The sequence below is a fragment of the Eumetopias jubatus genome, unplaced genomic scaffold (assembly GCF_037043125.1).
Source record: "Eumetopias jubatus isolate StellerSeaLion01/CBP00866 unplaced genomic scaffold, mEumJub1_p1.0 scaffold_8, whole genome shotgun sequence".
NCBI lineage: Eukaryota > Metazoa > Chordata > Mammalia > Carnivora > Otariidae > Eumetopias > Eumetopias jubatus.
This window is the reverse complement of record NW_028274814.1, coordinates 7,432,533-7,443,378: the sequence shown is the minus strand read 5'-3', so window position 1 is coordinate 7,443,378 and position 10,846 is coordinate 7,432,533. Positions and strand designations below refer to the sequence as shown.

The 10,846-nt window shown below is 44.9% G+C and overlaps 1 protein-coding gene across 5 annotated transcripts in view; it reads left to right on the top strand.

Moving 5' to 3' along the window:
- The first annotated feature begins 7,099 nt into the window (after positions 1–7,099).
- WAC (WW domain containing adaptor with coiled-coil) overlaps positions 7,100–10,846 on the top strand; it is an 84,340-nt gene continuing 80,593 nt past the window's right edge. For 2 of the 5 annotated variants that reach the window (XM_028120861.2, XM_028120854.2), the window contains exons 1-3: positions 7,964–8,440; positions 8,861–8,897; positions 10,514–10,709. In XM_028120861.2, coding sequence (XP_027976662.1) covers positions 8,400–8,440; positions 8,861–8,897; positions 10,514–10,709 — 274 coding nt within the window. In that variant the 5' untranslated portion in view covers positions 7,964–8,399. Of the gene's footprint in view, positions 7,178–7,609; positions 7,841–7,963; positions 8,441–8,575; positions 8,623–8,860; positions 8,898–10,513; positions 10,710–10,846 lie in introns of those variants that run through there. The other 3 variants (XM_028120863.2, XM_028120857.2, XM_028120858.2) reach the window with 3 other exon arrangements.

Genomic DNA, 10,846 nt, shown 5'->3' with positions numbered 1-10,846 from the left:
CAAGAGGTGGGAGGAAAGTATATGTTAAGGAAGTGGCCTTAAAGAGGAAGTTTGACTCCTGTTTTTGAAACAGTGACCTTAGGACAATGCAGTAGCATCCTAGGTAGTTTCCCTGCTTCCTTCCTTACCATATAGACTATTCTTAACACAGTAGCCAGCATCACTTTTCTGCTTTTAACTCTCCAATGGCTTCTCATCTCACTTAGAATAAAAGCCAAACTTCTTACAATGGCCTATTAGATCCTTCATGATCTGCCCCTTCATTCCCTCCTTTAACCTATTTGATCTCATTTCCTGAAACTTTTCCCCTCAGTGACATTTCACCCCACAGCTTTCCTTATTATTCTTACACACCAGGCACATTCCTGCCTCTAGACATTTGCTCTTGCTGTTCCCTTTGCCAGGAATACTCCCCTCCAAACACCCATACAGCTTGCCCTCTCACCACCTTCAAGTGTTTGCTCAAATGTCATCTGCTCAATGACTACTCTATTTAAAATATTACTCCTTAATCCCGCTCCTTCCTATAACCTTTCATTCTTCTCCATAGTACTTACTACTTTCTAGATCATCATATCACTTATTTTATTCCTGTCTTTCCCCACTAAAATATAAGCTCAAAGCCCAGGGGGAGGTAAAGATTTTTCTTTGTATGGTTCATTGATGTATCCCCAGCACATAGTGGGTACTCTATACATTGTTGAGTAAATAGGGAGAAGGATGACTGTAGGTAGATTTGCATATTTGGAAGCAGGAAGAAATTTCCCTTTGGTGGCTTCAGTTTGGGAGGAAAGTGGTGATGTTATCTGCTGAGAGTAAAGGGGAGGTAGTAAAGTGAGGGGGACAGATTTGAGGAGAGTGGAAGTTTGAAAACCTTGTTAAAGTGGCGAGATAGTTGAAGAGAGAAATAAAAGATTGCCTAGATGTACTGGGGGTTCATTTGATTTTGGTGATCATGAGATTTTAGTGGAATCAGTCTACTGTACTGTCCAATAGTCTTCAGCAGTGTGCAATTGCTCAGAGGCATTGAGAAAGTGAATGATTGGGTTAATTCAGGCTGCAGTTTTGCCAGACAGAGGCAAAGGGTTTAGGGTATAGTTCTCCATCTTGGCTGTACTTTACTATCTATCAGTTGGTAGGACTTTAAAAAGTAGCCAGTTTGGGGGGGAAAAAAAGTGGCCAGTTTGTAAATCCAGAGCTTACCTCTACTGCCTCTACATGAGTAAATAAGGAACTCTGGATCTGTCAACTATTTACATTGTTATCTCTGCTTAAAAAGATACATCATATACTGATATGGTGCTGTCCTGGAGATTTTTACTCCTCATTTCTAAATAGCAATTTTTGGGGCAGTTTTCCTATTTTTCCACATACTTGAATGAAAGCCTCACATCACAACTCTGAGAACTCAAATGATCTCCTTTTAGTTATATATTAAAATATAAACTCCACAGAAGCAGAAACCAAGTGAATTTGCTTAATACTGTGTTCCCAAGACATGATACTGAGGTCAATAATGTTTTTTGAATGAATGAATGATAACCGCCAGCAGTGGGGGGCATGTATGTGCCAGGTGCTGCACATTTACGTAAAGTGATTTCATTTACTTCTGACAAACAGCCCTATACCCTATCAAGCCAATTTTAGAGAGTAGGAAGTATAATCTCTGAAATTTCGGTAATTTGCCCAACATCACACTGCCTGTCAGTCAATAATGTAGTCAGAGCTCTACATTGTCATTCTGATTCCAAAAGCCGTGTTTTTAACCACTATACTATCCTGTTTGAGAGGAAGTCAAGGACAGAGAAAAAAAAATGCAAAGATTAGGTAGAGATCCCTGGGTGGCTCAGCTGGTTAAGCATCTGCCTTCAGCTCCAGTCAGGATCCCAGGGTCTTGGGATCAAGTCCCACATCAGAGCTCCTTGCTCAGCAGGGAGCCTGCTTCTCCCTCTGTCTGCTGCTCCCCCAGCTTGTGTGCACTCTCTCTGATAAATTAAATAAATAAAAGAGTAGGTAAGAGTTTCAGAGAATACATTTATTATTTTGTGATCTTTTAGAAATTCTAGCAAAACCTCTTTTAACCCCTTTTACAACCAGAAACATGAGAACTTCACTTTTTGATTTGCCATGAATAGGATCACATTAAAATCATGGTCACCTATAGTCTATGGGCTGATAGTTCTCCCCCCTCTATTAGTTGATATGTGTTAATCTGTTGGTTGAAATATGGGTCTTTTGGGGTGCCTGGGTGGCTCAGTTGGTTAAGCAACTGCCTTCAGCTCGGGTCATGATCCTGGAGTCCCAGGATCGAGCCCCGCGTCGGGCTCCCTGCTCAGCAGGGAGTCTGCCTCTCCCTCTGACCCTCCTCCCTTTCATGCTGTCTCTCATTCTCTCTCTCAAATAAATAAATAAAATCTAAAAGAAAAAAAAGAAATATGGGTCTTTTGTGCACTTACAAAATTGTAACCTCTCAATAGAGAGGAATGCTAATAGTTTAAGATTTGCTATACAGGCAGTTATGTAAATTTTCAAATGCTATCTAATACAGTATTTTATTGGTATTAGTTATAAGCCAGCTTTTCCTTATTTATGACAGCAGGACTGGATCTTATAACCACGTCTTTTCCTCTTAGGAATGAACAATATTTTTCTATTTTCTTTGTAATTTTGTAGGCAACAAAATTTGTATTATATGGCAAATAGTAAAATAAAAATAGAGCAGGATGAGAGATAGTAGTGGAGTACCATTTATATAGCGTTCTCAGAGGGAAGATCCTTCTGACGAGATTTAAGTAGAGACCTAAAGAAGTGATACAGTGTGAACCAAGTAGGACCAAAGGGGAAGAACACTCTAGGCAGGACAGTAGGGCAAAGGTCCTCAGACATGCTTGGTATATTGGAGAAAAAGGGAAGAGAGTGATGGGGGAAAAATGAGCAAGTAAAAAAGTCATTGGATATGAAACCAGAGGCAATATGGAGGGGGTAGTTCACTTATAGACCATGGTAAGAACTTTGCCTTTTATTCTTAGATGGGAAGCCATCGCTGGGTTTTAAGATAGAAATAACACTGACTTGTAAAGAGATCATTCTGACTGCTGTGTGAGCTAGTAAACCTAGGTATAGAAAGTAGGTGTAGAAGTAGGAGATGAGTTAGGAGGCCTTTGCTATGGCCTAGGGATAAGATGGTGACTTGGACCAGAGTGAATGTGATGGAGGTAGTGAACAAAGATCAGACTCTGAGTATATTTTGAAGACAATACTTGTGGCATTTGCTGATGGAGTGGATCAGGTATGAAAGAATCAAGGACTCCAAAGACTCTAGTCTCAACTAGAAGAACGGAGTTGCCATTTCATGAAATAGGGAAGACCTAATCAGAATTTATTTAGGGGTGGGGGGAATTAAGAGTTTGGTTGTGGGTATATTAGGTTTGTGATACCTAGACATTTGAGCAGTACTGTAGAGTAGGCAGGCGGTTGATTGTGAGCCTAGTGTTTAGGGGAAAGATACAGGCTAGAGATTCAAACGCGGGTTTCATTTAGCCAGACACATGGATAGGATTGCCTAGTGAGGGAGAGCAAAGATCAGAGAAGCAGTCCAAGTTGTGAGATTTGAATCTTGGGGCCCTCCAGCATTTTGAAGCTAGAAAATTAGGAGGAACCAGCAAGAAGACTAAGCAACAATCATTTAGGAAGAGAAGAGAAGACAGAATGGAATCCCGGCAGGCCAGATAAAGATCTTCAGGAGGAGAGTAATTCATCAGCTATGTCAAATGCTGCTGACAGGTGAAATGAGATGAAGATAAAGAAATAAAATTGGATTTGAGAACACAGGTTACTGATGATATTGAGCAGTTTCACAGTGGAGTGTGGAAATCAAGTCTGATTTGTGGATTTAAGAGACAGCAGCAGAAGTGGACAAGTTTGTACAGAAGAGCAAATCAAAGAGGTGGTGGGTATTTGGAGGGAGATACAGGTCGTTTTTTTTTGTTTGTTTTTTAAATGATGGTAGCTATTAAGACATGTTTTTAAGTTGACAGAAGTGATCAAGTTGAGAGGAAAAAAAATTGTAAGGAAAGCATACAATTCCAAGAGTAAAATGGAACTCAAGGAAAAGGTGGCAACTTTGATCTTGGGAATTTTGACAGTTTATCCATAGTTACAGGAGTGTAGCTGTGTATTCAGATGTAGGAAGGTTGGTAGTTGCAAGGGTGAGTAGGAGGGAGCTGTTATTGATTTATAATTTTTTTCTATTTCCCTAGAGAGTTAAGAAGCAAGATAATGCCTTATTCAGAATTTGGAGTGGGGGATGTCTTCCTAGTTTAAAAGATTTGTTAAACAGCCTTTTAAGAGTGCTGGGTAAATGGATTAGGGAAATTAGCCTGGGGGGAGGGTGATGAATACAAGGAGCTCAATCCAGAGTTAGCATTGCTGTTTTTCTCCAGCCAAATTCAACTGGAAGCACACAGTGATAACCAGGATTGTGGTTTAGACAGGTAAAATGGAGGAAGAGAGAAGAAAAGGATTGAAGGTATTTGTAAAGGATTTATAACAATGTGATAATGGAATCTAAAATAGGCGATGAGGGGCGCCTGGGTGGCTCAGTCGTTAAGCGTTGGCCTTTGGCTCAGGTCATGATCCCAGGGTTCTGGGATCGAGCCCCGCATCAGGCTCCCTGCTCCGGAGCAGGAAGCCTGCTTCTCCCTCTGCCTCTGCCCCGGCTTGTGTTCCCTCTCGCTGTGTCTGTCAAATAAGTAAATAAAATCTTAAAAAAAAAAAAAAATAGGTGATGAGTTTTTTAAAATTGGGTATAACGTTTAGATGGGTCCTTTAGTAAGTAGTTGATTCTTATTTGAGGTAGTTCTTTTAAAGCTTTTATTTGACAGATAGAGACACAGCAAGAGAGGGAACACAAGCAGGGGGAGTGGGAGAGGGAGAAGCAGCCTTCCCGCGGAGCAGGACCCTGGGATCATGACCTGAGTTGAAGGCAGATGCTTAACGACTGAGCCACCCAGGCGCCCCTAAGGTAGTTCTATTAAGTCACTGTGAACACTGACCCACTCCTATGGAAAACAGGGTTAGGTTCCTGAACGACTTAGGTCACATTTTCATTAATGTGTTTCTATTTAGACAGCTTATATATATATACTGTTGATTCCTTAACACTGAACTCATCATGGCCAAGGGCAGTAACAAGCCTGAAAGTTTATCTAGGACCTGTGTTTTCTCCACCAGGCACACCACATCTTGTGCTTAGGATTACTAGATAACACTTAAGCACTATGCTTGGAGGGGCATTTAAAAAAGCAAAACCACGTATAAGCATGAAAAGTGCAAAAACCCTGAAAGTATTTATATTGTAAAAAGCACATTTATTTACAGTATGAGAGCAGAATTAACCAGTGCTGTCTTGTTAAATTCAGCTGGGAATGTTAAACTTTTCACCACTTTGGGGCGCCTGGGTGGCTCAGTTGGTTAAGCGACTGCCTTCGGCTCAGATCCTGGAGTCCCAGGATCGAGCCCCGCATCGGGCTCCCTGCTCGGCAGGGAGTCTGCTTCTCCCTCTGACCTTCCCCCCTTCATGTATTCTCTCTCTCAAATAAATAAACAAAATCTTTAAGAAAAAAAACAAAAAAGTTTTCACCACTCTGTGCATGTCCATGACTGCTGTGCATACTGATTTGGCGATCTCAAATTTTAATGAGTAGGCAAATTTGCAAATATAGAATCTATGAATTGAGTAAGCAACTTTGCAAATATAGGATCTATGAATAATGAAGACTACATTGCCTTGAACAGTTTCCTCCAGTTTGCTGCTTTTCATCAAATGGTATTTATCAAAATTTCAGCACACCATTACCATCAAAAAATTAGTAATAAATTTTGCTGCCAGTTTTCAAAAAGTTTCTACATAAGAGATACTACTTTGTGTACTCTGCAAATCTATCTTCGGTCTTCAATGCTTCTGCCTTTGGCTCAGGTCATGATCCTAGGGTCCTGGGATCGAGCCCTGCATCGGGCTCCCTGCTCAGGGGGAAGCCTGCTTCTCCCTCTCCCACTCCCTCTGCTTGTGTTCCCTCTTTCGCTTTGTCTCTGTCAAATAAATAAAATCTTAAAAAAAAAAAAAAGTTCAACTCTTGGTTTCAGCTCTGGTAGTGACCTCAGGGTCATGGTATCCAGCCCTGGGTGGGGCTCCGAGCTCAGCTGGAATATGCTTGAGATTCTTTCCCCTTCCCTCTTCCTCCCCTTGCCCCATGCTCTCCCTAAAATAAATAATCTTTAAAAAAAATAAATTGCACATAAGGCTCCAGGTTTTTTAAAAGAATTTTTCCCCGTTTCAGTCATTGGCAGTCTTTTTAATTACTGATAGCTTATGGGGCATCAAGTAGCTTTCACTGGTTCTGGAAAACAGCAATAATCCTGACACCTGGCAGGCATATGTGACGTGTAATCATTTCTTTCAATCAGTTGTGATTTCAGGGCCTCTTCCCCACATCATTCCTTCTCTTCATTAGGCCCAGCAGTAACGTTAACTTGTTAGATACCAAGTCAGTCAGTTACTTTTTGATACTGGTTTTTGGTGGGGCCTTATTTCTTCTCGTTTCCTCTTTTACCCTTTTCTTCTGTTGAAATATATATTTAGTTTATGTTTATTACAATCTTTTCGTTAAATTAATGCTGCCTTATAAGGAGTTTAGAGCAAGGGAAAAAAACCCCACCTGAGTATCAACCACTACCCTCAAGTAAAACTTAATTTTGGGGGGTATACTCGACTTTTCCCCCCTCCCAATATGCCAATGCTGGTATTGCGCCTGCAGCGGCCTATAAAATCCAATTCGTCGCAGCTTCATTCAGCACACCCTATGTCTTTATTCACATGCAGAACCTCCGAATGAATGAATGAATGTTCTCACACCAAAAAACTTCAGCGAGGAAGAGAAACTAGAAGAGAAAAATGGGAAATTAAAAAAAGGAGAGGCTGGGGAGGACACCGCGCGGGGGGGGGGGGGGGGAGCGGAAAACAGGAAACAAGGAAGAGGCGGTTCAACACTTTCCCCCAGTAACGCATTCCCGCTCTCTGTCAGCCTCGGTTTCCATTCACCGCCCAGAGCGGCGCTCCCTCCTCCAACTGGGCACGTCCACCTTACAGCCGCACCCGCGCACGGCTTTCCCGCATTCGGTACGACAGCCCTTAACCCCTGAGTCTTTCCTCGCTCGGCAAGCTCGCTTTCCTGCATGCTTCTGGGGGTGAGACTTACTTCTAACGTGCCAACGGGCAAGCTCCAGGCAGCCCCGGCCTACCGAAGGCCCGGCGCGCGCCGGGTCTGAGACAGGTGCCCAGGCCCGGGTTCCGGCTCCCGGGAGCGGGCCGCAGGGAGCAGCGGCACGCTCCCCACCTCCCCGAGGGCAGCTGCCGTCGCTGCCGACCGAGGAAGCCCCTTGGTAACCGCCCGCCAGCCGCCCAACGGTGGGTGGGGGGGCGTTCCGACCACCCCGCCGGAGCCCGAAGGGGCGGGGGCCGGCGGCCGGAGAGCTCACCCAAGGGCACCCTCCCACCCCCGCGCCTCTGGGCGCACGCGCAGCAGCCGCAGCCTCCTTTATTTAGTCCGCGATGGCTCCTCTCGCGCCCCACCGTCCTCCTCCCGAAGGCGGCTCCCACCCCGCGCACCCCGGAGCCCCTGGGACCAGCCTCGAGCAGGTCCCCGAGCGGGACTGTCCCTAAACTGGAACGGCAGCGGTCGGACTTGCGCGTGAAGAAAAGAAGCGACAACCGGAAAGAGCTGACGGGTCGCGAGGAGGCGAGCCAGGCCTCAGAGGAAGAGGAAGGCCGGGGCGAGCCGAGGTTTGCCGAAGGCGGCGTTCCGGAGCCGCGCGGGGCGGGGAGGAAGACCGAGGGTGGGAAAGGAGGGGCGCGACGGAAACTGCCGAGGTTTTCCGAAGGCCGCGGCGTCCGAGTTGCCCGGATGTAGTTGGTGGAGCGGCAGCGGCGGCACCAGCGGCGGCGGCGGCGGCGGCGGCGGCAGGAGGCGGAGAAGGACCAGGCAGCGGCGGCTACGGGGGGAGGAGGGGAGGAGGCGGCGGAGCAGGAGGAAGAGAAGGCGGAGGAGGCAGTAGGTCTCCGCGGGGCTGAGCCGGACGCGTCTTCTTGCCCCCCTCCCCCCGGTTCGCCGCTGCCGCCGTGTAGTTGGCGCGGCTGCCTGGGCTGAGAGTGAGCGTGGTGTCGGCGGAGGGAGATGGCCCGGGAACGCCGGCGCCAGTAACGGGGAGGTGCTGAGAGTCGCCGAGGGCGCGCCGGGCCCTGGTGCCGGTCCTGCCGCCCGCCCGCCGCCTGCGCGCCCGCCCGCCCGCTTCTCGCGGCCGCTCTCCCCCTCCCCCGACACACACTCACAGGCCGGGCATTGATGGTAATGTATGCGAGGAAACAGCAGAGACTCAGTGATGGGTAAATTGTCTTTTCGTTTCGGGCCGGGCCGCAGCGCGGGCGGGGGGCGGTGGCGGCGGCGGCGCGGGGAGGGGGGGGCTGTTCCTCCTTATCTGGTGCTGGCCGAGCCGCCATTTTTGTTGTTAACCCTGATCCGGATCGGGCTGGGAGGAGGAGCAGCCGCGCGAGCAGGCGAGGACGGAGTGAGTGTGGAGGCAGCGGAGGGCCGGGTTCTCGGCGTTTCGCCCTGGTTACCGCCTTTCAGCCGGATGTGTGTGTGTGTGTGTGTGTGTGTGTGTGTTGTGTGTGTGTGTTGTGTGTGGGCTCATTGCCGGTAGGTTTGGTAGGTCTCCCGCGGGGAGAGGCGCTGGGGGGGGGGACCCGTTTTCTTCCTCCCCCGCCGAGGTGTCTCATATCGCCGTCTCTCTTCCTGTTTTTCAGCTGTCACGACCGGAGGGGGGACTCGCAGCCTTACCAGGTACCAGCCGAGGCCGGGGTGGAGGGGTGGGTGGGGGGACGGAGGGGGGAAGGGAGGAACTGCTACTCGAGCGCAGGCTTCAGAAGTCGCTACAGGCCCTTCGGTGCAACAAATCTGAAACTAGCACCGCCGGTCCCCTTAAAATTTTGTGTTTGGTTCTATTAGCGCTCTCCAGCAACGTTTGGTGACTTATTTTGACAGGTGACTGGAAGAAGTTCAGGGTTTTGTTTTTTTTTTTTTTTTTTAGGAAAAAAAATCATTCCTAGCCAGGAAGAACCTAATTCGATTATTTCGGTGTGAAGGAATCGATGGGATGAGACGATAGGTGACTTCTGAGCCATATTTACTGTATTTGGGAACCAAAAGTTAACGTAATGATACTTGAATTAGATGGAAAGCTTGGGAAGAAACAACTAATTGATTTGCAACTTTTATGTGTGTCCTAAACTATCCCTTCCCCATTTTAATTGTTTTTGGTGTAAATAGTTGAGTTACTAGTGAAAGATAGTGCTTTTTCTCTTTGTAAGAATTGAGATCTTTGGATACTTGGATAATTCGTTCTATGGCCAGAAGTCTTTTTATGGATAATTCTAATATAGATGGTTCTAGGTATGTAGGTTCCTTTTTGTTATTGCGGTTTCTGCATGTAAAGGTTTTTTAAAATTGTGATAGAAGTGGGCCCTGTTTTGAGGGGGAAATCTCATAAGTGGTTGGTAACTATCAGATGACACCAGAAATAAACACTTCCCACTTTCTATACTTAATCACTTAAAGGAGTTTCTAGGCTGATAGTACTGTTACTGGCTAGCATGAGTTGTTAAAGCTCAAGTTAAAAACTCTCGGTCCCTTGGTGTGTATAATCATTATCTTTGGATAGTCAAAAGATTAAACATAGTTGAATCTGCCCTTCTGAAACATACTAATTATACATAGTAAAAGACTGGTTTATTAATGGTTGTCTTAAGTGTGTGTTAAAATAAAACTAAACCATTGTGAGGGAGTTCCATTAAATAATGTTAGAAATATCCACCAACATTTTTATACCTTGAAATTATTTTCCATACCTGCAAGAGTAGGTAAGTTAGGTATGAAATGGTTTTTTTTGGATCAGAAAATTCGAGCAACTGATGCTTTCTTTTTTTGTGTTTGCAGAAACATGCTTATGTATACTTGTGTCTATGCATATCAGTTGTAGAACACAAGATTATTAAATTAGCACTCAAGATGAAATTAGTACACTAGTTTCTACTTTGGAGTAAATTTTGTAATTCCCAGAAAAATTTATTAAGGAATTAATGTACCGAGGTGTTTGATTTTTTGTAGTTACGAGATATTTAACAAAAAAAAATTTTTTTTAAACATGATTTGTACAAGAGTCTTAGGTATTTAGGTGTTGTCTGAATAACTTAAAGGCAGAATTGAATATAGAAATTTTAATTTAGGTACTTAGGTGTTGTCTGAATAACTTAAAGGCAGAATTGAAAATAGAAATTTTAATTTTATTGATATAAGTTCATAAACAAGTTAATATGCCAAATTTTATGATAAAATCATTTAAGAAGTTAAGTTTAAAGTTTCAATTCTTTCTTTCTTTTTTGGGGGGTGATGTTTTACAGGCACTTAAGTATTCATCGAAGAGTCACCCCAGTAGCGGTGATCACAGACATGAAAAAATGCGAGACGCCGCAGATCCTTCACCACCAAATAAAATGTTGCGGAGATCTGATAGTCCTGAAAACAAATATAGTGACAGCACAGGTCACAGTAAGGCCAAAAATGTGCATATTCACAGAGTTAGAGAGAGGGATGGTGGTGAGTAGCTTTTTTGATGAAACTTCCACATATACTTAACAATAGCTCTCTGTAAAACAATAGGTGGCAGTGATATTTCCAGCTTGGGGACATTACCGTATGGTTATGTCATCAAAATATTTTATTTCTATTAATTT